The sequence below is a fragment of the Leptonychotes weddellii genome, chromosome 12 (genome assembly GCF_054177405.1).
Source record: "Leptonychotes weddellii isolate Sample4059 chromosome 12, ASM5417740v2, whole genome shotgun sequence".
In the NCBI taxonomy this organism is placed as follows: Eukaryota; Metazoa; Chordata; class Mammalia; order Carnivora; family Phocidae; genus Leptonychotes; species Leptonychotes weddellii.
The window spans coordinates 64,739,650-64,764,582 of NC_138380.1; the positions used below are offsets into that span (position 1 = coordinate 64,739,650).

The 24,933-nt window shown below is 39.9% G+C and overlaps 1 protein-coding gene across 1 annotated transcript in view; it reads left to right on the plus strand.

Moving 5' to 3' along the window:
• PEX1 (peroxisomal biogenesis factor 1) overlaps window positions 1-24,454 on the plus strand; it is a 32,573-nt gene extending 8,119 nt beyond the window's left edge. The window contains exons 3-18 of the mRNA XM_081799694.1: window positions 1,106-1,480; window positions 2,603-2,670; window positions 4,442-4,538; window positions 5,748-5,918; window positions 7,576-7,730; window positions 12,243-12,432; window positions 12,635-12,801; window positions 14,215-14,349; window positions 17,519-17,583; window positions 18,488-18,630; window positions 18,710-18,813; window positions 19,427-19,603; window positions 20,808-21,038; window positions 21,905-22,102; window positions 22,373-22,503; window positions 24,144-24,454. Of these exons, the coding sequence (XP_081655820.1) occupies window positions 1,106-1,480; window positions 2,603-2,670; window positions 4,442-4,538; window positions 5,748-5,918; window positions 7,576-7,730; window positions 12,243-12,432; window positions 12,635-12,801; window positions 14,215-14,349; window positions 17,519-17,583; window positions 18,488-18,630; window positions 18,710-18,813; window positions 19,427-19,603; window positions 20,808-21,038; window positions 21,905-22,102; window positions 22,373-22,503; window positions 24,144-24,228 (2,492 nt within the window). The 3' untranslated portion in view covers window positions 24,229-24,454. The remainder of the gene's footprint in view (window positions 1-1,105; window positions 1,481-2,602; window positions 2,671-4,441; window positions 4,539-5,747; window positions 5,919-7,575; window positions 7,731-12,242; window positions 12,433-12,634; window positions 12,802-14,214; window positions 14,350-17,518; window positions 17,584-18,487; window positions 18,631-18,709; window positions 18,814-19,426; window positions 19,604-20,807; window positions 21,039-21,904; window positions 22,103-22,372; window positions 22,504-24,143) is intronic.
• Window positions 24,455-24,933: the final 479 nt, after the last annotated feature.

The following is a 24,933-nucleotide window of genomic DNA, read 5'->3' on the forward strand; positions in this document are numbered from 1 at the left end:
TTCCATTTTCTGGAAGAGATTATCTAAAGTTGGTATTCATTCTTCCTTAAATGTTTGGTAAAATCCCCAGTGATACCATCTGGGTGTGGAGATTACTTCACCTTTAACTTTTTAATTATAAATTAAATTTCCTTAATTGTCTATTTCACCTTGGCAGACATTTGGTAGTTTGTAATTTGAAGGAATTGGTCCATTTCTCCTAAATTGTCAAATTTATGAGCATAAAGTTGTTGACCGTATTCCTTTTACTATCCTTTGAATGGCTATGGAGTCTGTTGTGATGGGCCGTTTCCTGATCTTGGTGATTTGTGTCTTCTCTTTAATCTTCATCAGTTTTGGGGCACTTGGGTGGCTCAGTCAGTTGGGCATCTGCCTTCAGCTCAGGTCATGATCTCAGGGTCCTGGGATCAAGCCCCACATTGGGCTCCCTGCTTAGCGGGGAGTCTGCTTCTCCCCCTCCTTCGTGCTCGTGCTCTCTCTCACTATCTCTGTCTCTCTCAAATAATACATATTAAAAAAAAAAAGGAATCTTCATTTTGCTAGGGTTTCCCCTGTCCTTTTAAGGGCTTACAGTTTTATTCTCTGCCAATGCAATATTGTTTTCAGGGGTACAGTATGATCTTTGTGAGTGCTTGTTCTTTCTTTCATTTCAAGATTTTAAGGCTTTTTCAATTCCATTCACTTTTAACTCCAGTAAAATAACTTTTTTCCTGTTACTAGCCCAGTTGCTTTCTTCTGATTCTTATTGAAAATATAGCAACTACTCTAATAACCTAAGTTTCCCCTGTAGGAAACCAGAAAAAGAAGAGCAGATGAAATCCAAGGTAAGCAGAAGAAAAGAAGTAATAAGAATTAGAGCAGAAATCAGTGAATGGAAAACAGGAAATCAATAGAGAAAATCAATGAAGCTGAAAGCTGCTTCTTGGAAAAGATCAATAAAATTGATAAGCCTCTAGCCAGTCTAAGAAAAAAAAAGATACAAATTAGTAATACCAGAAATCAAAGAGGAGACATCACTACAGTTTCCATAAACATTAAAAGGATAATAAAATAGTAATAGTCATGGACAACTCTGCTCACAAATGTGATAACCATCTTAGATGAATGGACCGATTACCTGAAAGAAACAAGTTCCCAAAACTTACACAAGAAGAAATAGACAATATAAAAAGATCTATATCTAGTAAAGAAATTGAATCAATAATTTATAGCCTTATAAAACAGAAAGCATCAGGCCCAGATAGGTTCACTGGTGTATTCTATCAAACACATAAGGAAGAGATTACACCAGTTTTCTACAATCTCTTTCAGAGGATAGAAGCAAAAGGAGTACTTCATAACTTATTCTATGAGGCCAGCATCACCCTAATACCAAAACCAGACAAAGGCATTACAAGAAAAGAAAACTATAGACCAATATCTCTCATGAACATAGATGCAGAAATCCTCAACAAAATATTAGCAAATCAAGTCAACCAATGTATATGAAGAATTTATACCATAATCAAGTGGGATTTATCGCAGATATGCAAGGCTGGTGACATATAGCAACTATTCTATGTGGTTTCTAGATTTTCTTTGTCAGATTTCAAAATGCATCCTCATTGTAGAGTATTTATTTTGAAAAAGCAATATTCTCCCTTCCCCATCTCACCTAGGAGTAGCATGGTTAATAGAAAGAACAAGCAGGGGCGCCTGGGTGGCTCAGTCGTTAAGCGTCTGCCTTCGGCTCAGGTCATGATCCCAGGGTCCTGGGATCGAGCCCCGCATCGGGCTCCTGCTACGCGGGAAGCCTGCTTCTCCCTCTCCCACTCCCGCTGCTTGTGTTCCCTCTCTCGCTGTATCTCTCTCTCTGTCAAATAAATAAAATCTAAAAAAAAAAAAAAAAAAAGAACAAGCAGAGAACACCTGGATCTGAGTCCCACCTCTGTCATGTACTTACCGGCTGTGACCTCAGGCAGGTTTTTGGTTTCTTATCTGCCTTCTTAGGATTAACTTCACTTAAGGGAAATAATATGTGTGAAAGCACTTTGTAAACTGAAAAATGCTATTATACAAATGTGAATGACTTTATGTGAGGAGAAGGCCCTCTGACTAGGCAAAATGATTATGGCAGGGGACCTGTATCTCAGCACCCCTAATTTCTGTTCTTTGGAGAGCATTGACTTTATTGTTTTATTTTATTTTTTTTTTAAAGATTTTTTATTTATTTATTTGAGAGAGAGAATGAGATAGAGAGAGCATGAGAGGGGGGAGGGTCAGAGGGAGAAGCAGACCCCCTGCCGAGCAGGGAGCCCGATGCGGGACTCGATCCCGGGACTCCAGGATCATGACCCGAGCTGAAGGCAGTCGCTTAACCAACTGAGCCACCCAGGCGCCCGACTTTATTGTTTTATTTTTAAGTAATCTCTACATCCAATATGGGGCTCGAACTCATGACCCTGAGATCAAGAATTGTATGTTCCACCAACTGAGGCAGCCTGCCCCTGGAGCCCATTGACTTTAAATGTAAATGCAATTCTGTAAGCTGTATTGATGGTAGGATTTGTTGAGTGCCTGCCAAATTTCAGACTTTGTATAACAAGCTTGCCTGTTTTGCCAGCTCATGGTGCTGAAAAACAAAATATTAGAACCAGTGCAGGGCTCTTAAAGCTAGACAAAGCAACAAGGGTAAGAAATAAATAGTACACTGAAGGAGAAAACCTGTATTAAAAGAATTATAAAAACCTACCAATGTCAACCTTTCTAGGGGACACTATAGCAATGTTCAGCAAAATTTTAAACGTGTACCTTTTGATATAGTAATTCCACTCCTAGAAATTTATTCTGAACATATAATCTGACAAGTAAACAGGCATATGGATATTTATTTTAGCTTTACTTATAATAGTTAAAAATTGGAAGCAGCATTAATGTACATTAGGAAGGGGCTTATGGAACTTGTTTCAGTCCAGTATGTCTCAGCAGCGGCGTGCTGGGGAATGGGTGCGGCTCCATATTTGTCCATAAGGAGGACAGTGATTTGTCATGAACCCGCACAAATAATCCCATCTTCATAAATTTACATAAAATGTGCGGAGCGTGTCTGGAAGGATGAAACATCAGAACAGTTGACTTTGGCTACTTCTGTGAGGTGGGATGATTATAGAACATTTTTACCTTTCTCTGCTAAGTGTTTATCATTATTTTGTATTTTTTGCATATTTTATAAACCAGGATCAAACCCTATATAGTCTGGGAGTCACTTAATATAAAAGTAAACAGTTCTGCCCACCTTAAGAGTCTCTGAGGGCCACATGGTACACTAATTGGTTGTCACGGTAAATCTGTAAATGATCAAGAAACTGGATTAAAATTACAGTTAATTTAAGATAATCGGGAAGTGGGTAATAAATGTTTCCATTAAAAATAGTTGAAATTAAGGGGCGCCTGGGTGGCTCAGTCATTAAGCATCTGCCTTCAGCTCAGGTCATCCTGGGATTGAGCCCCGCTTCGGGCTCCCTGCTCTGCAGGAAGCCTGCTTCTCCCTCTTCTACTCCCCCTGCTTGTGTTCCCTCTCTCACTGTCTTTCTCTGTCAAATAAATAAATAAAATCTTAAAAAAAAAAAAAAAAAGATAAAAATAGTTGAAATTAAATGGGATTAGGGTTCATTTCTCTAGAAAAATTATCTAATACTCACATTATTCCCTTCTAGTAAATAATGAAGCATTGCCTGTTTTTAAAGGTAAAAGAAATTATTAGTGATTGTTTTAACAAATTGTAAAAACAAATTAGATGTGCATTTTCTGTCTCTGCCCTATAATGAACATAGGATACATCCAGCTTCTAACAACTTGAAACAAAAGTTATTTTAGTAACACCTGTCTTTTTCACACAGTACTAGACTGGTATATACATTTTTTACTTTCTCAAAGCAATTTATTATCTTTAGTGTCAGTACCAATTGGGGTTGGAATTGGGGTGGGAAATGCCCCTTTTTGGGCGGCTTATACTCCAGAGGTTGGGTTGTCCTCTATTACCCTTGCCTGTGTTTCTGTACTACTTGAATCCTGGGATTCCCATCTGAAGGCTGGGAAGCTGGAGCCTCCTGGTTTCTTTGCAGAATATAACATATTTTTCTTTGATAGACTTAAATACATATTTAGGAAATCTTTCCCACTTACCTGCAGTGCTCTTAAAACTTCCTGAGTCCACATTTTCACCCCTTCCTATTAGTTTATACTAAACATCACCCACCATAATATGATCCTAGAGCTCCAGGGATGTAGGGTTTCTTTTCCTTTCTCTCTCTTTTTTTAACCCCTAGCTTTATTGAGATATAACAGACATAGAACATTGGGTAGTGTACACTTGATCGGTGAGGCTGAATCTTGATAGTTGCCACAGTAACAAGTTATTTCTGTGATTGAGTATATTGCTTACGAAGCAATTATTTTCTAGGGCACTGGAAAATCAACTTTAGCCAAGGCAGTCTGTAAAGAAGCATCTGACATATTGGATGCCCACGTGGAGATAGTTGACTGTAAAACTTTACGAGGTATGAATATAACACTCTATATAAAACCTTTTTTTGCTAGAAAGACGGAAATGTTATTTAATGCCGTTCATCTAATAAATGTGAATATCTGATCTTTAATTTTTCTGTTAGTCATTGAAATTCCTAAGAAATTTAAAATCTTTGGCTTTCTAATATTTTCAGCAAAATTTTTTAAACTCTCCATACTTGATGGAGGCCCCCTCCTTTTTTTCCTAGCCAAAACTCTTTGTAAACTATATTTCTGAAAATGCCAACTTAGACCATTCTGGGAACGTTAGTATCTAAGGTGTACTCTAATGGGTATACATTATCCCTGAATTGCTAGAGAAACCCTGGGTGAGGCGGGGAAGGCTGGCTATGGACAGTGAAGAGGAGAATTACAATTTACCATGTACACTTTGGTACTTTTTAGGTCTTTACTGCTTATTACCTATTTTTTTTAAAAACAAGATTGGAAAGATTTTATTTTGAGTAACGTTTTCCCCCCCTTGGCTACCTCTACCGTGTCATCCCAATTAGTCCCATGCTCTGTGTTTGTGTATTTTATCTAGTATATGGTAAGAAACGAAGAAATAGCCTTCAAAAACCCATTACTTCGTATGCTACAAAGGTGGTTTTAGAGAGACTGTCCATCTCTCAGAGTCCTACTTGAGGCTTCATGTGAAAGTTTTGTTGTAGACCTAAGTAACAGGAACTCTTTATTTTGGCTTATGAATTTGTGTATTTTCTGTTCTTTGAAAATTAAAAGTTGGCAATTCACCAGGAAGTTTGAAGCCAGTGTATGACTGAAATATAGTAACTATAGGATCTCTGGACAGCTACATTTATGTTTGATTTTATCTGAATCTTGATCCCCTACTCTTATTTAACGTTCTTCCACATCCTCCTTTGTTTTACTGTTTTGTTGTATGCCATCTGAAATTTTCTATGGAATAAGGCCAGGTAAGAATACGTACATACAGGACTTACAGTAGCATGTTCCTTTTTTTCCACTTTATAAAATTCAGTTCTTTAGTGAGTCCTTTGAGACTACATTAATTAAAACCAAGGTAATGCTTAACAAATTTCAGTGATTGGTATATTGACAAAATGTGGCTGAAATTTTCAGAGTTAAATCAATATTGAGCTTTTCTAATGCTCTCAAAAGGGCAGCCGGAACTTACCAGGCCTGAAATAACATTAAAACCATTTCATATCTCCCATATTAAGGGAAAAGGCTTGAAAACGTACAAAAAACCCTGGAGCTGGCTTTCTCCGAGGCGGCATGGAGGCAGCCTTCCGTGATTCTGCTGGACGACCTTGACCTCATTGTAGGCCGGCCTGCTGTCCCAGAACATGAGCACGGCCCTGAGGCCGTGCAGAGCCAGCGGCTGGCACATGGTAATGGAAACGCATCCGCTCAGGGCTGTGGGCCTTTTCCTTTGGTTAGCCAACAGTTTTAGTCTTACTGATAAATCTGCTCTCTTCAGATAATGCGATGTTACGTGTTGCTTTTGAGGCTTCTGTATTAGTAAAATTGGTAGACAAGTGCAGTGTGAAAATTCTGCAGCTTTGTGATTAGTCTTCTGGGGTCTTTTCATTCTCCTGTGCTTATTAGAAATTGCTTCGTTGTACAGATTTACTCTGGCTTTGTTCATTTGACAAATGTTTGTCTAATGCTTATGCACAGTTGTGTTCTCAAAGTCTAGGAGCGGAATGAAAAGTAAACGGACAATTTTCGTACAGAATACTGATGATAATAATGGTAGCTACCATGCATTGAGTGCCTTTTCTGGGTTAGGATTGTTTTGTACTCTACATGCAGATATTCTCCGGGTGAATAAATGAAAATGGAGAGATTAAGTCATTTGACCAGGGTGGCACAGCTCAGAGGTGGTGGGATCTGCTCTGCTGGAGATGTACGTGGGGCACCGTAGGAGCGCACACCCTCAACTGGGACTGGGAGGGGTGGTAAGGAGTTAGCGGAGAAGGCTGTTGGGGGGAGTTGATAACTGCAGTTAACTGAATTTTGACGGAGGAGTAGAAATTAGCATGAAGCAGCTAACGAGGAAGCAAAGGAAGCATGATCGATCCACAGGCAAAGGCACAGAGGTACGAGAAATGGTGGGATGTTAGTGACTACCCTGTGCCTGGAGCTTAGAATTCACGCAGGGAGCTGGGGGAGTGTCAGAGGATTTGGCCGCATGTAGCTGCCTCATGGTTCTTAACAGCTGGAACAGAGACAAAATGCAACCACAGTACCTTGGGTTATTATAAACCCACGTTAATCTCAGAGTTAGAGTCCTGTAGGATCTGCAAAACTTGTTAGTGTAATGTTTAATGGAATGCTGCAAATTTCTAGGTCAAGACTCAGATACACCTGATTAATGCCTGTTGCAGCTCTGACCTCCTAATAACCAAACCTGGCAAGACCTGGGGTGGAAAGAGATTGTTCAGGAAGTCATTGTAATAGGAACTGTATTTTGCCTAATCAACAGAGCACAATATGGGAATTTATCATCCTTCTGTATTTATTTCAGAGACTCCTGTTCATTTACTTCTAAGATCTAGAAGTAAGGAACCACCTAGGCATTGTTCTGAGTATACAGACTGAGTTTACAGTACTTCCTCTGCCTCCATTAGATTGGTTGGAGTGGGGCTGATATTAGGTCCCCAGTAAATCAATCAGTGAATGAGTGGCAGATTTAATTTTTAGAAGGTATGAAGGATCCATACTCTTTGCACTCCACCTAAAAGCTCAAATTCAGGTTATTTATTTATTTATTTTTTAAGATTTTATTTATTTGACAGAGAGAGACACAGCGAGAGAGGGAACACAAGCAGGGGGAGTGGGAGAGGGAGAAGCAGGCTTCCCTTGGAACAGGGAGTCCGATGGGGGGCTCGATCCCAGGACCCTGGGATCATGACCTGAGCTGAAGGCAGACGCCCAATGACTGAGCCACCAGGCGCCCCCAGGTTATTATTTTTAATGAGTGTATAATTCTTAAATTTCATGTTTATATTTACCAAGCTTTTACACTGTATTGCTTTATTCTAGCTTTGAGTGATATGATGAAAGAGTTTATTTCCATGGGAAGTTTGGTTGCACTGATTGCCACAAGCCAGTCTCAACATTCTCTGCATCCTTCGCTTGTCTCTGCTCAAGGAATTCATGTATTTCAGTGTGTCCATCATATTCAACCTCCTAATCAGGTAATACTACTTGTGAAGATTGTTGAAATATGCCCCTCTTCATATAAACCATTTTTCAATTTTACTTTATTTATGTATTTAATTAATTATATTTATTTTAAATAATTTATATATATTTGTACTTATCATAAATTTATTATTTATAAATTAATTAAATTTATTAATTAATATAATTTATATAAAATATATTTATAAATAAATTTATTTGTAGGCATGGAGCCAATGCAGGGCTTGAACTCATGACCCTGAGATCAAGAGTCAGACGCTTAACTGACTGAGCCACCCAGGCATCCCTCATTTTTTAATTTTATTACTAATTTATGGCTTTAAACTTACGCTTAAGGATATTTAAAAGGTGACATTTGGTGCATGTTGTTCTCAGACGCACAATTTCCATTTATAACCATCTGAAATGTTACTGTGTACTTTCCAAGGCTTTTTGGAAAACATTTTTTTTAATTATTGAAGTTTTGTTATTCCATTTAAAAAACAAAAACCCTACAAATTCTGAACTTCATTTTCCATTGGTGAAATCTGTAAATACATCATGGACATTCGAATTTTTTTTTTCCAGTTTATTGAGGTATAATTAACAAAGTTGTATATATTTATACAATATGATTTACATATACATTATGAAATATTTACTACAATCAACTTAATTGAACACATCCATTACCTTACATAGTTACCTTTTTTAAAGATTTCTTTTTAGTAAGAAAGAGCATTTAGTGAGAAATGCAAATAGAATTACGAATATGTGTGTGTGTGTGTATATATATATATACACATATTTGTTTTCCCCCCCATCATAAGTATACTCTTTAACCTTCATCATGTATTTCACCCATCCCCCCACCCACTGTCCCTCTGGTAACAATCAGTTTCTTCTCTGTAGTTAGGAGTGTTTCTTGGTTTGTCTCCTTTTTTTCCTTTGCTCATTTGTTTCTTAAATTCTACATATGAGTGAAATCACATGATACTTGCCTTTCTCTGATGTATTTCGCTTAGCATTATACTCTTTAGCTCTATCCATGTTGTTGCAAATGGCAAGATCTCATTCTTCTTTATGGTTGAGTAACGTTCCATTGTATATATGTACCACATCTCCTTTATCCGTTCATCTGGTGATGGACACTTGGGCTGCTTCCATAATTTGGCTATTGTAAATAATGCTGCCATAAATATAGGGGTGCATGTATCCCTTTGAATTAGTGTTTTTGTATTTTTGATGGTAAATACCCAGTAGTGTGATCACTGGATCATAGAGTCGTTCTAGTTTTAATTTTCTGAGGAACCTCTTCAGTTTTCCACAATGGTTGCACCAGTTTGTATTCCCACAAACAATGCATGAGGGTTCTTTTTTCTTCACATCCTTGTCAGTACTTATTGTGTTTTTTATTAGCCATTCTGACAGGCATGAGGTGATACCTAGATCATTGTAGTTTTGATTTGCATTTCCCTGATGCTTAGTGATGTTGGGCATCTTTTCATATCTGTTGGTCATCTGTATGTCTTCTTTGGAGAAATTTGTGTTCATGTCTTCTGCCCATTTTTTTTCTGCCCATTTTTTAATTGGATTGTTTTTGGGGTACTGAGTTATATCAGGTCTTTGTATATTTTGGATACTGACCCTTTATCAGATATATCATTTGCAACTATCTTCTCCCACTGAGTAGGTTGCCTTTTAGTTTTGTTGATTGTTTCCTTCGCTGTGCAGAAGCTTTTTATTTTGATGTAGTTCCAACAGTTTATTTTTTGCTTTTATTTCCCTGGCCTTGGGAAATACACGTAGAAGAATGTTGCATTGACCGATGTCAGAGAAATTACTGCCTGTGCTCTCTTTAAGGATTTTTATGGTTTTAGGTCTCACATTTAGGTCATCAGTCCATTTTGAATTTATTTTTGTGTATGGTGAAAGAAAGCGGTCCAGTTTCATTCTTTGTATGTAGCTGTCCAGTTTTCCCCACACCATTTGTTGAAGACATTGTCTTTTTTCCCATTTTATGTTCATTCCTCCTTTGTCGAAGATTAGTTGACCATCTAATTCTGGGTTTTATTCTGGGTGTTCTGTTCTATTCCATTGATCTCTGTGTCTGTTTTTATGTGCTAGTACCATACTGTTTTAATTACTACCACTTTGTAATATAACTTGAAGTCTGGAATTATACCTCCAGCTTTGCTTTTCTTGGCGTTTATTATGTTGAGGTATATTCCCTGTTAGACGTATTTTGCAGAGAGTTCTTATCAAGAATGGATGTTATACTTTGTCCAGTGCTTTTGAAATGATCATATGGTTTTTATCCTTTTTTATCCAAATAGATGTTTTTTTAAAATTTGATTAAACATTTGTTTCTTTACGAGCACCAATATTCTTTACCCTCTATGATTTTAGTACTCAATTCTAATGTGTGGGTTTTTCCTTCACACCGCCAAGCAATTCTCAGACACCAGATGGGTGTGCTAGAATTCAACTTAATTCTGCTGTCTACTCAGATAGCATCAGATTCCACAGATTAAGGGCTCAATCCTGTAGACTGCTTTCCACTTCAGTGCCAATTGCAAGTCTAGCTTGTTACCTATGCTTCTGACCAACTAGCTGTAAATCAGAGGTTCCCACAACCCCCTGCTTGGCTTTAAGTAATTTTTCCAGAGCAGCTCACAGAACTAAGAAAGCTAGTTTACTCAGTAGATTACTAGTTTATTACAGAGGATATTAAAGGATACAAATCAATAGCCAGATGAAGAGATACATAGGATGAGGTTCTGTTCTCACCAAGCTGCTTCTGTCCTTGTGATGTTTAGGGCCTGGCAAGATGGCACATGGAAGCTTTCTGGTTCACCAACCTGGAGGCTCTCTGAATCCTCTCCTTTTGGGTTTTTGTGGAAATTTCATTACATAGGCATGATTGATTAAATCTTTGGCCTTTTGCAATTGACTCAATCTTCAACCTTCAACCCTTTCCCCTTCCTGGAAATCGAAGTGTGGTACTGCAAGTGTCAACCCTCTATGGTTGGTTCCCTGGCAGCCAGCCCTCAGCCTTAGGTGCTTTCTGAAACGCCTCCCTCATTAACATAAATTCTGGTGTGTTGGAAAGGGTGTGAATATCAGGGCGCCTTTATCATTCTTACCACTTAAGAAATTCTAAGGGTTTTAGGAGATCTGGGCCAGAAACAGGGACAAAAACCAAATCTATATTTCTTATCATAAATCACAATATCACAAGCCCACATGGCCCATCGTCCCCTTTGGGGACTCACGTTCAGGAAGGTTTTAGAGGCAATGAGCTCAAAGAAGTATGTTCCAGGACAGACAAGCACACTTTAACCTCTTCTTTAAAATTCTTTTTGTTTTTTTTAAGATTTTATTTATTTATTTTGAGAGCGAGAAAAAGCACACGAGCCAGGGGAGGGGCAAAGGGAGAGGGAGAGAGAATTTCAAGCAGACTCCATGCTGAACGCAGAGCCTGACATGGGACTCCATCTCACAATTGTGAGATCATGACTTGAGCCAAAATCAAGAGTCGGACACTTAACCGACTGAGCACCCAGGCACCCCTTTAAAATTCTTATCCTAAATATTCAGACCCTGTGCTAATTACCTGTTATTGAAGAATGAAAGTATTAAACCTAGTAGTAAGTATAACAGAACGGTAGTAGTATTGGTCATTGAATATCTATTTCTTTTTTAAGTAGGCTCCATGCTGAGCCCAACACAGGGCTTGGACTCACGACCCTGAAATCAAAACCGGAGCTGAGGCCAAGAGTCGGATGCCCAGGGGTACCTGAATGGCTCAGTCATTAAGCGTCTGCCTTTGGCTCAGGTCATGGTCCCAGGGTCCTGGGATCGGGTCCTGCATCGGGCTCCCTGCTCAGCGGGGAGCCTGCTTCTGCTTCTGCCTCTCCCCATGCTTGTGCTCTCGCTATCTCTGTCACCATCTCTCTCTCTCTCAAATAAATAAAATCTTTAAAAAAAAATAACGTGTACAGTTTAAAATTAGAAAAAAAATTGTACAATTTAATCATGTTTAACATGTATATATTATCTACTTTATATACCATTTAACGTGTATATGTCATGAAACCATCACCACAGTTAAGGGAACAGACATTTCCATCACTGCCAAAAGTTTCCCGGTGCCCCTTTGCAATCCGTCCCTCCCCCACTGCATCTGCAGACAACTGCCAATCTCTTTCTGTTACCCTAGATTGTGTCAACCTGGTTTTTCTGAAAATATATGTACTAGAGTTTACATTTGAGTAAAATTAGAAATTGAATTTTGTGGGGCCCCTGGGTGGCTCAGTCATTAAGCGTCTGCCTTCAGCTCAGGTCATGATCCCAGGGTCCCGGGATCGAGCCCCACATCAGCCTCCCTGCTCAGCGGGAAGCCTACTTCTCCCTCTCCCACTCCCCCTGCTGTGTTCCCTCTCTCACTGTCTCTCCCTCTCTGTCAAATAAATAAATAAAATCTTAAAAAAAAAAAAAATTGAATTTCGTGTTTTTTTCTTTAGGAGCAAAGGTGTGAAATTCTGCATAACGTAATAAAAAATAAACTGGACTGTGAAATAAGCAATTTCACTAATCTTGACCTGAAACGTATAGCTAAAGAAACTGAAGGGTTTGTGGCTAGAGATTTTACAGTGCTTGTGGATCGAGCCATACATTCTCACCTCTCTCATCAGAGCATATCCACCAGGGAAGGTACGTGTTCCTATTAAATCCAAAATTTGAAATCTTGCCATTGCAGAGAAAGTTAATATAGTAAGAATTAAATATATTCTATTTTAGTATTCAGATAAGCAGGTGAGTAGGAAATCAGCCTCTCCTGCTAAGATGATAGCAAATTTTGAAGATTCATATATAGATATGACTACCAAAACAAGTTGTGTTTATTTTTAAACAGAATTAGCTTTAACAACATTGGACTTCCAAAAGGCTCTCCATGGATTTATTCCTGTGTCTCTGCGAAATGTCAACTTGCATAAACCTAGGGACCTGGGCTGGGATAAGATTGGTGGATTACATGAAGTTCGGCAGATACTCATGGATACCATCCAGTTACCAGCCAAGGTACTTAAAAAAAACCAAGTACTTACTTCCAGAAGAACCACTGAATGGCTTTATGTGTTGGCTTGCCTAATCTCAGTTCGATTCAAGAAGTATTTACTGAGTTACCAAATAAATGCCAGCACTATTTTTGATACTCTAACAGATTTTTTGAAGTATTTGATATACTCCTTGCCTGTACATAACTTAAAGCTGGGGTGATATTTACAGTATGTATATTTTGATGTGAATTGCATAAATCTTGTGTTTTGCTTGAATCATTCAGATGATACTTAAAGCAAATGAACTGTCAGCTGGGATTTGAACAGAAACGGGTAGGAATAAGCTGGAAGAGTCATCTAGGTCCACAGAACTGAGGGATTAAGTCAGATTCCAGATTCTGGGTCTCAGTCCTAGAAAGACAGAGTTAGCAGGCAGCACAGACCAGGCAGGTGGCAGGATAAAGGGGGCAGGGGTAGATTGTTCAGAAGATCAAAAGGTACCATCTAGGTGGTAGTGCATTTGAACCGCAAACCTGCGAGGGAAGGATCATTGCGTGAGATCGGCGACCCATGCAAAGAGCAAAGACATGGGTAAGGACCTCAGTTATATGAGACTAGATGGCAAGTCCTAGAAACCGTGGCCAGTGGGCCCGGGGCATATTGAGGGCAGCCCAGGACTGCAGGTTAAAGCCTGAGAGAAGGTGGGCGTGGAAGCACTTGCCAGCAGGATCATGCCCCCCAAATGCTCGGTCTGGGCATCGGCACCCAGATTCACAGAGGCTCTTTGCATAATGGCTGACGTTGGGGCCTCTTCAGATTAGAATGGAGAGAGAGATGGGGTTAGAATTTTGTCAGCAGGGGGAACTGAATAGGCATACCTAACAGAGGAGACCAGGATATTGCTGACATTAGCCTGATGTTTGGCTCCCCTGTTCACAAAGTCTTGCTCTCCAGTAATTTAGAAGCAGTCAGTCACCCGCTCGGCATGGAGGCTCTTGGGAGAGCTTACGGTTATCATTATACGTGCTTCTCTATTATTTTTCTTTCTTTGATTCACTATATTTGAATATACATAGCTATCCTAAGTTGCCCTGTGAACCATACAAGGGGAAGGCAGTATATGCTTGTTGAAAGATTGGGTTTTATTTTCTAAATGTAGTACTGTTGTAATATTTTTAAAAAACATGACAAAATGGAAGGAAGTTCAGAGGCAGTTATACACACTTTATGAAGAATGTATTCCATGGTCTAATTGGTAAAAATCGGTGGTAGTTCCTTTGAACTCATATACTGAGTCGGAACTTCATTTTCTGTCGTTATACGGTTAGTAAAGGTGGAAGTTACTCCCATCCAAATACTTCTTCCTGTACATTGACTTTGCTGCTTAGTCCTTTTTTTAGACTTGAGCTCTTTGTCATATTTTTGTGTTTTTCAGTACCCAGAACTGTTTGCAAACTTGCCCATACGACAAAGAACAGGAGTACTGTTGTATGGTCCTCCCGGAACAGGAAAAACCTTACTAGGTGGAGTAATCGCACGGGAGAGTGGCATGAATTTCATTAGTGTCAAGGTTTGTCCTGCATTTACCTTTTCTCTTTTTAATGGAGGTAAATTTACGTAACAAAGTAGACAGTTCAGTGGCATGTAGTGCATTCACAGCGCTGTGTAACCACCACCTCGCTCTTCTTATTTCAAAACTTTTCATCCTGTTCCCTGTCCCCGCAGCCCGTGACAGCCACTAATGTGCTTTCTGTCTAGGGATTTTCCTGTTCTGGACATTTCATATAAAAGGAATCATGCAGTATGTCATCTTTTTGTGACTGGCTTCCTTGACTTAGAATGTTTTCAAGGTTCATCTAAGTGGTAGCAGCCGTCAATACTGCAGTTTGTTGTTTTTTTTAAAGACACATTTTTTTTTAGATTTTATGGGGGGGGAGGGGCAGAGGGAGAAAGCGAGAGAATCTCAAGCAGACTTCATGCTCAGCACAGAGTCCAGTGTGGGCTCCATCTCACGACCCTGAGACCATGACCGGAGCCGAGATCGAGTCAGAGGCTAACCTGACTGAGCCGCCCAGACACCCCAGTACTTCAGTTCTTTTTAAAGCTGAATGATACTTCATTGTGTGGGTGTCAGGTTTTTCTCCATTCGTGATTGGTGGATATTTAGGTTATTTCCACCTTTTGGCTCTTATGCATAATGTTGCTGTAAACATCTGTGTACACATTTCTGTGTGGACATGTTCTCATTTCTCTTGAATATATACCTAGGCGGTGTAGTTGCTGGGGCGTATGATTCCGGGTGTGACTTACTGAGGCACTGCCGATCTGTTTTTCACAGTGACTGCATCATTTTATGGCCCCACCAGCAATGCTGAGTGTACCTGGTTCTCCATAACCTTGCCCACACCATTTATATTTCTTGATCGTGGGTTAGTCTCATATTTGGAAAACTAGTAGCAGCGATCCATCTATTAGTTAAAGCTCTGTGGGAGGGGGCACCTGGGTGGCTCAGTCGGTTAAGCATCCAACTCTTGATCTCAGCTCAGGTCTTGCTGTCAGGCTCCTGAGTTCAAGCCCCACACTGGGCTCCACACTGGGCTGTGTGGGACATTGCATCATGAGCCACGTCTCTGTTGTAGGGCTCATGCTGTTTTTGCTTCATGTAAATCTTCATGCATTATCAAGTAGAATCATGCATAAATACTCAGATAAAAGAGCAAACTACACCTGAAGGGGGAAGAAAACCTAGAAGACTAGGGGTCGGAGGCCACACTAAGGTGGAAGTCGGGTTTTTTTAGCTCCGTTCCTTGGTGGCTGTTTCACCCCCGCGTGTGCCACAGTGTGCCCGAGTGTCCTCAGAAGGTGCAAGCGGGGATGACAGGACACGCCGGCAGACAACGTTGGGGAGTGCCTCAGTCGGCCGCTGGCATGTCCTTGCAGCCTGAGGTGCCGTATCTTATTTGTACGCTTTCAGCAACCCCACAGTAGTGCACTGAAGAGTGATTAGATTTCAAGGGAAAGGAATCAATACAGATTGTAGCCTTTTTCAAAGTTGATTTATAATGTGAAAGCCAGTTTAGTAATTTGCAATCAGGTTATGCCTACCCTTTTTGTAATGACATGATTTTTTTTTTTTTCTAAATGAGCTGGTTATATGGTTACCAGCTACCCTGGCAGTGATGGAGAAACACTGTAACTTAAATTTTCCTCCCTTCTTTTCCGGGATTCTGGAATAACTGTGATTATATATACTCTTTGCTTGTCACTAGAATGTAGTTTCACTATTTAAAGGAAAACAATCTTCGGGATTAAAGCTTACGCATCTTGTTGTATTTTAGATTGTTCCATTGGGGAGGACATCTTGTCCCTTTTCGTAAACCTTCAAATCATGGTTTGGAATAAATTGTCAACAGAAAGGTTTCAGTAAAGACAATTTTGTCGGGGTGGGTCAGGGTGGAGCCTGGGAGACATGCATCAAAGACAAGGGCCTTCACTGACACCAGTACGTTGCTTGTTCATAGTATTTTGCCTTAGTTGTTTCTTGTTCCATCCTCTGTGGTTCTGCATTGACTAGGAAATCTCATTAAATACTAGTATGTCAATAGATACCTAGCTAGGTGAGTAGTAGAAATTCTTTATTGGGGTCACATAGCCTGATCAGTATTTGGTCTTTTTGAGGTAACGATTTTTCACTAGAGATCACTTTAGGGCCTATTCAGTTTTGTTTTGAAAGATTTTATTTATTAGAGCAAGTGTGCAAATAGGGGGAAGGGCAGAGGGTGAGGGACAAGCAACTCCGTGTTGAGCACAGAGCCCGACACAGGGCTCAATCCCACCACCCTGAGATCATGACCTGAGCCGAAACCAAGAATTGGACGCTCAACTGACTGAGCCACTCAGGTGCCCCTGGGCCTATTCAGTTTGTAAAAAGATCCCAATTTAAGAAAAGACTGTCCTCATTATTGATTTTGTTAAAGGAATAGTTTTGAAAGTTTTTCAGTTGACGTTTAGAAAAGATGATCTAGGGGCGCCTGGGTGGCTCAGTTGGTTAAGCGGCTGCCTTTGGCTCAGGTCATGATCCCAGGCTCCTGGGGTCGAGCCCCGCATCGGGCTCCCCGCTCAGCGGAGAGCCTGCTTCTCCCTCTCCCTCTGCCTGCCGCTCTGCCTGCTTGTGCTATATCTCTCTGTCAAATAAATAAATTTTAAAAAATCTTTAAAAAAAAAAAAAAAAGAGGATCTATTCTTCACCTTCTGTCCAAATAGATTGGTTTCAGGAATTGAAAATGCTGATTAAAATAATTCATATCTCATTACACATTTTCTGGAGTCTCCGAAGATCTGAGATAGATGGAACATTTTCCCTTTTTAAACTGTTCATTAGTAAACAATTATTCAATACTTATGCTGTTTTTGGCACTGGGGTTTCAGTAAACAAAACTGCCTTTTTGGAGCTTACATTCTACTGGTGGAGAGAGACAAACAAGTAGGATCCGATGGGGTCGGCAGCCAGGCCTTTCTGAGGATGTGGCATTCTGTCAGAGATCTAAGCCCTGAGACTGTCAGAGGAGACACAAGGTGTAGAACCTGTGACAGGATATTTATTCCAGCCACATAATGTTAAAGATGGATTTGAGACAGCTGTTTGATCATATTAAATGGACTAAGTCATAAACAACAATTATATTTTGTTTTTAAAGAATTTTATTTCAATTCTAACTTAATTTTATTTTACCCAATAGGGGCCAGAGTTACTGAGCAAATACATTGGAGCAAGTGAACAAGCGGTTCGGGATATTTTTATTAGGTTGGTTCCCTATGACGGTTTAAGTAACCGACACTGTGATTTATTAATAAGCTTGACAATTGTTTCTCCAAATACACTAACATTTTTTATATTAAATTTTGAAAATTTTATATTTACAATAGAAATATTTACAATAGAAATATTCATGAAATGCTGAAAGTAAATCATAAGTGGTTATTCAAAGGAATCTCCAAGTAATATGAAGCACTAATTACTCCAGTTTAAGTTGGCCACATGCAATGTTAATTTATAAAAGAAACTATTTACTGTGGCATTTGTATAAAATACAGAAGCTAGTATTTAAGAATGAAAGTAAGATTTTAAATTTAAACTACTTTGTGTCATTCTAAAATTTCATTATAAAATACACATTTGGAGAATATAATGTCCATATATTTTTTAAATGAAATGAACTCCTGTATCTCCACCACTCAGTTTAAGCAGCAGAACAGTTACAGATAAAGGCAGTCACCACACGGTGACAAATTTACAATTTTAAAATTGTGTGTATTCAGTAAGGTAGCTTCAAAATATTTAAGGCAAAAATTGATAGAATTGCAAGGAGAAATGGATAAATCTACCTTCATAGAAGATTTTCATAGGTCTCCGAATATTTAAACAACATACTCAAGATTGATCTAAGCATATGTAGAACACGTACCCAACAACTGGAGAATAGTCTTTTTAAGCACACCTGGATATTTTTTGAAAACTGGCCCTGTGGGCCATACATAGCAACAGTAAGTTTCAAAGACCCAGTTTACTGAAAACAAGGATAATTACATAGTTTGCCTTCCTTAAGAATTTGCTATAAAGACTTACACACATATATATACACACACACACAATTATTACCTTGCAAACTCTGAAGCCTTATTCAAATACGAAACCTTGTTTTCCCCAGAGCGCAGGCGGCCAAGCCCTGCATTCTTTTCTTTGATGAATTTGAATCCATTGCTCCTCGGCGAGGCCATGATAATACAGGCGTTACAGATCGTGTGGTTAACCAGCTGCTGACTCAGTTGGACGGAGTGGAAGCCTTACAGGGTAATAACTGTAAATACAGAAATATCTTATTACAATAATTATTTCACCAGGATTTAAGTAAAGACTATTTTCCCCCCAGGTGTTTATGTATTGGCCGCTACGAGTCGCCCTGACTTGATTGACCCTGCCCTGCTGAGGCCTGGCCGACTCGATAAATGCGTATACTGCCCTCCTCCTGATCAGGTGACAGTTTCCTACTTAGAGTCTAAAACCCAACAAATGCTACACTCTTGCCTCGTGAACTTTACTTCTGCCTGGTACTAGCAGTTGTCCTTAGAAGAGCAGCTTTAGGCAAGGCTTTAGTCACAGATTCCAAATTAGATGCAAAACCCAGCCATTTCCCTGCAAGTCGGAAAAGTCTGTAGTCTGTCCACACTCCCTGTGTCCAAAGGCCACACAGCTCCTTATCCTGGCAAGACTCTAAACAGGTTACAGAGAGGTAAGATTTTAACTGTTCTTAGTCTGTGTTGTCCCCCCAAATTTAGAAACTAACGAATATGTTACTTGTAGCTATTAAATTTTTTCTTTTGAAACACTTTCTTGGCTCATTTGCCGAAATCCAGAAAAGCAGCACTGTGTGAGTAAGAAAGGATTTACACTGAAGGGTTAAGAATACCGATTTTCATTCATTTTCCTGTCTCTGCTGTTAGGGAAAAAGCTCCAGAGGAGAGAGAGATTAGTGGGACATCTTCCAGCTTGTACTGCTTATTAGAGATGTAGTTAATTTGTAAAAAAACATAATACAGGTTAAAATAATATTTAACTTTGTTAAGTCAATTAGCTTTTCTCCCTTCAGGTGTCACGTCTTGAAATTTTAAACGTTCTCAGTGACTCTCTACCTCTGGCAGACGATGTGGACCTTCAGCACGTGGCCTCAGTGACCGACTCCTTCACGGGGGCGGATCTGAAAGCTTTACTTTACAACGCGCAGCTAGCGGCCTTACCCGGACAGCTGCTGTCCTCGGGGCTCCCAGTAAGTCACAGCGGGAGAGCCGTGCGGTTTTCAGAGCGTAAGAGCAGTTCAGTGTCAGCATGTCAACCTTATAATTGCTGTTTTTTAACAGCTTTAGTAAAACTGTATGGAAATTTACCTGTAGGCAAATGGTCTATCGTTGGAATATTAGCTCTGCAGAGAATCTGTAATTATGAAGTGTTCAGTGTCTATTTCTTTAACGTTACCTTACTAGTAAAATGTTGGTGAATGGAAGGATATTATTTCAACTGGGATATCATGAATTAGATAATATAAACAGAATATTTTTAATTGCTTTATACTTTAAAAAAAGTATTTTGAAGCTCAAACTGGCCCATAGGAGCTGCTTGTGGATGGCTTCTGTGTCATCATTCTTTGATCACTGACTTTATTCCTGATGGGACAAGGTATTCTGGTTTACCTTACACTTTCCGTACCCCAGACTTAGCATGAGCCTTTTCCTCTCAGGATAGTATTTAAATTTTTGCAGCAAATAATTTGACTTCTGCTACATTAGAGACTTTATACTTTCAAGGAAGGGTTTTCCTGTGTACTCCTCCCCGCTATATTCGGTTGGAAATGCTCACAGGGCCTAACGTTCCTAAATCAGATACTATCAAGTTTTTGCTCTTTCTTTTGGCAAGCCACTGATGTTCTCCACCCTCTTATAAACACGTTTTCTGTTGGTGAACACACTGGACTGACAAAGCACTGCATCGCATGGTTGATTCATCATTTCATAGTTGAAAGATTCATACAAATAAAATGCAGGGGTTTGAATCCCATGTACACATTCTATTTTAATTATTAAAATATTAGGTGCCTCGGAACCATAAGAAAATTGGAGCCAGAGTTTGGCTCAGTGCCTGTTTCCGGAGCGCAGGTGGTTTCCTTTCTCTAAGTGTCAGGCGCTGCTCAGTCAGGCGGCCGGCCTCGCTGGTCACCGAGTCCCGGCAACACCGGCTCACACGGCGTTCGGGCGGCAAGCGTTCAGTCGGGGCCGGGCTCGCAGGACCGCCGTACCGTGCGTGGGGAGAGCTGTAACGCCCGTGCCGTCTGCAGCCTACAGACCGGCCCGAGGGGCTCACAGAGGACACAGCGTGGACAAGACTCCTGTTCAAAAACAACACTTTCGAAAATGCTGTGTTATTTCGGAGTTATAGATTATTTAGGTCTTTACAACCGTTGTCCTTCTGTGTTTCAGGACGGAAGTTCCAGCTCTGATAGTGACCTGAGTCTGTCTTCAATGGTTTTCCTTAACCACAGCAGCGGCTCTGACGACTCAGCTGGAGACGGGGAATGTGGCTTGGAACAGTCCCTGGTTTCTCTAGAGATGTCCGAGATGCTTCCAGATGAATCAAAATTCAATATGTACCGGCTCTACTTTGGAAGCTCTTATGAGTCAGAACTTGGAAACGGAACTTCCTCTGATTTGGTATCTTGGGCGGTAGCCATTGTACAGTTGTGATACCTAAAGCCGTAGGGTGGTGTAAAATCTAACCAGCCCCGCCTGTGCTTTCTGGCTGGTTCTTCAGTAAAGTGGTCTTGTTCTTCCTTACCCGAACTAGTCCTTTCGTCCCTGGTGTAAGGGCTCTGAGGCGGAGCTGGTGGTGAGCCTTCCGTTTCCTGGGCGTTTACCTCCCTTCGTTAGTGGTTTTAAAACATCTTTAGCAGCAGATCCATTTTATATTATGCTCTGGTATCATTAAGATAGTTGAAGATAATGAGAAATTTGATGTAATGTTGCAACAAGGAAAACGTTTAGATTTCATAGGGGCAATATCCTTGCTTTTCTAACTTAAAATAGCATTTAACACCCATCCTCCCAAAACTACTTTATCAGTACACGTAACATTTTTTAAGTATATTTAGTTCTATTTTTGGTTTTTGCACATCTGCTTTATTCAGGTTTTTAATCTAAAAGTGAACCATTTTTATTCCCAAGAATAGTAAGCTGTTGTTCTAGCTCTAGTCTTTGTTTTCTGTTTAACTTCTCTGCAGCTGTTCCAGACCTTATAGTATACAAAACTTAGAATAAGGCACATTTGGAACCTACCCCGAAGGCATTAGTGTGGTGGATTTATTACTACCCAAGCATTAAAAAACCCTTGTGGCAGTTTTCACCCTGTGTTGGTTCAGCAGCATATAGAAGATGAACATATTTTGAACTTGTTTAATTCCAGTTAATCAAATGTAAGCTTGTCCATGTTAAGGTTTTATTACTTCAGATTTTTAATTTGATCCTTGATACATATACCCTTTTCTCCCGCTCTTTTCCTCCCTTTACGCTTAACTATGCAGAGCTCACAGTGCCTGTCTGCACCGAGCTCCATGACGCAGGATTTTTCTGGAGTTCCTGGGAAAGAGCAGCCGTTTTCACGACCTCCGGTGTTGCGAACAGCCTCGCAGGAGGGTTACCAAGACCTCACCCAGGAACAAAGAGAGCAGCTGCGGGCAGAGATCAGCATCATCAAAGGCAGATACCGGAGCCACAGTGGAGTATGGCTTATCTTCTACCCCCCCCCCCGCCCCCGATAATTGTAAAGACTGTAAAAACTGTTCCTTTTTTGATGTGTATTTCGGTCAGTAACTGAGCTCTATTTATAAAGAAGGGACTGAAACACATTGATCAAATGGTTATGTGCATCCCGCTTTGAAACAATTTTTAGTAATCTTACGAGAAAGGGAATGTACAGTCTCCCGAAAAATGGGCTGCAGCTTTTCCCATCACAGCCCTATATTAACCTTGTGTTTTCTTTTTTATTTAAGGAGGATGACTCCCTTCACCAACCAGGACCAGTCAAAACCAGTCTGGCTATTAGCCAGTCGCATTTAATGGCTGCTCTCAGTCACACGAGGCCATCCATTAGTGAAGATGACTGGAAGAATTTTGCTGAACTGTAAGTACTGGATTCGGGAGTAAAGAAATTACAGGGGACCGTTCACTTAAACTTGGAATATGAAAAGGCCCCTTCAGAACAGTAGCTGTGCATTTTTATTTTTATTTTTTTTTAAAGATTTATTTATTTGAGAGAGCGAGAATGAGAGAGAGTACATGAGAGGGGGGAGGGTCAGAGGGAGAAGCAGGCTCCTCGCCGAGCAGGGAGCCTGATGCGGGACTCGATCCCGGGACTCCAGGATCATGACCTGAGCCGAAGGCAGTTGCTTAACCAACTGTGCATTTAAACACCCCAAAACTTTGAGTATTGAAGTAAATATCAAGTGAACCAGATAATGAAAATTCATCTTTTGATTTATAATGAACTGATTTAATTTTAAAAGCTTTATTAAAAGCTCAAATAGTTTGCCAGAACCGTTCCAAAATAAATACATTCAAATTTATTCACTTGTGGACCATGGTTCACACACATTTGGATTTATAGGCTTCTTCCAGTTGGCTCTAGACCCATAGATTGGGGACCACTCTAGGTAAAGGATTTAGTAAGTAAGTTACAACCCTTTCTTGAAAGTTTCATTTTGCAGTACTTGAGATGGGCAGGTGTGTGAACACTGTGAGGGCAGAAAAAACTTCCCTTCTTGCCTATGTTCTTTGGCTGGTCTAATAATTAATTGAAAGAAAATAACAAGAGAAAAATAATTTCATACATACAAAGTAGGAAACTCAGGCAATTAAGGTTTAGATACCATCCTGAGCTAAGGAAAGAGACGGGCCTGCAGCTTCAAAGGGGAGGAAGGAATTCACAGAAGATGAGAAGAGCAGATGTTTTCCCTGCTCCGCAGTACAAAGAAGTTCGCTCTGGTGAACAGGGAACCTAAATTCGTCTAGGTAGTTAAGGAAAGTAAAAAGCTTTTCCTGAGTCTGCTGTGTCTTGATTCCCTTCAGCTCAAAATAGTCCACATGCCAAAGCGGACCATTTTGGGGGGGGGGCATATTCTACTCCCCAATAAGTATATATTCTTATGTATTTATTGCAGAAAAATGAGAAAACAATAAGAAAACAAATTTGCCTTCTTCCCACCCCTCCCAAAGCATATATTTGTAAGTTGTTGTTTTTCCCCACTAAGCCCCTCTGCACCTGGTGCTATATAGTGCAGTATTGGGACTTAAGTTGCTTCCGGGTTTTCACTATTACACCTGTGTGCTAATGACCACCATTGGAGCTGAAGGTTTGCACAGAGCCTCAGCTGAGGCTGAGGTAGCATCGTTACATCACAGGATGCTCACATCTTAAAGGCTTACTGCCTTCCAGACACACTGCACAACACAGTACAGTGAGAATAGCACCGCTCTAACATCGGCCATAATCCTCTCTCTCTAAACTTGGCCCATGTACTTGGAGAAAAATCTTGTTTAACAATTTACATCTTTGATTTAAAACAGGTTTTTTAATGTCACTGCCATGTCTGTTTTTTCTAACTTGTGTCTTTATCCCCTTTGATTGGGATGTTCAACTTTCAAAAATAAAGAACTCTAATTTCTGTTAGATTATATTAACAAAAGGGAAAAAACTGTCTGCAAACAATTCCTTTTTGTGATTTTAGCATTTACATTTGTTAAATATCATGTCATTTTTTTAAGGTATGAAAACTTTCAAAATCCAAAGAAGAGAAAAAATCAAAGTGGAACAATGTTTCGACCTGGACAGAAAGTAACTCTAGCATAAAAGATGCTCAGTGATTTTGCTGGCTTGTTCCTATGTTGTAACAGTAAAAATGGTATCTGTAAAGTTCTTTTTAACAAATTAAGTTAATCTATAAAATCAGATTGGTAAACCTCTGATTATGTAATAATCAGGAATACTTGAAATTAATATGGTAGAATTGGGATATTTATAACAGATTCTGTATCTTATTTCCTATAAATCTAAATTAAATCCTTAGTAAAATTAATACCGTGCAAATGGTGTAACTAATTTTTTTCCTCATCTGCAGTAAATACATTTCTTCGAACTCACATATTCAGCATCTTCCTTGCATTTGACAAATCTTGGGCTTAGCAACTGTGACCATTTGGAAATGTCCTACTGATCCAGTGATCTGTTCTTCTCTCAGAACAGGTAGACTTCACCCACAAATTCAAGTAAATGTAATTATTCCCTCCACCAAAAATGAGATCGCATCCCCCTAATCTATGACATGCAGCTCCCAGGCCAGGTCCTTGAATGCTGTCCATTCCTCCCCTGCTCTATCACGACATCGTCTGGATGTTCTCTAATCTATGAACTAAACGTAAAGTCAGCCACCATCGACCCAAACCAGATCTAGTAAGGCCTTAAGGGAAGAGAGAAAGGAAGAAGGTTAGGTGACATATAGAAATACATGATAAATACATGAAACAGCAAAGAAAAATGTACAGGTAGCACCTAGTG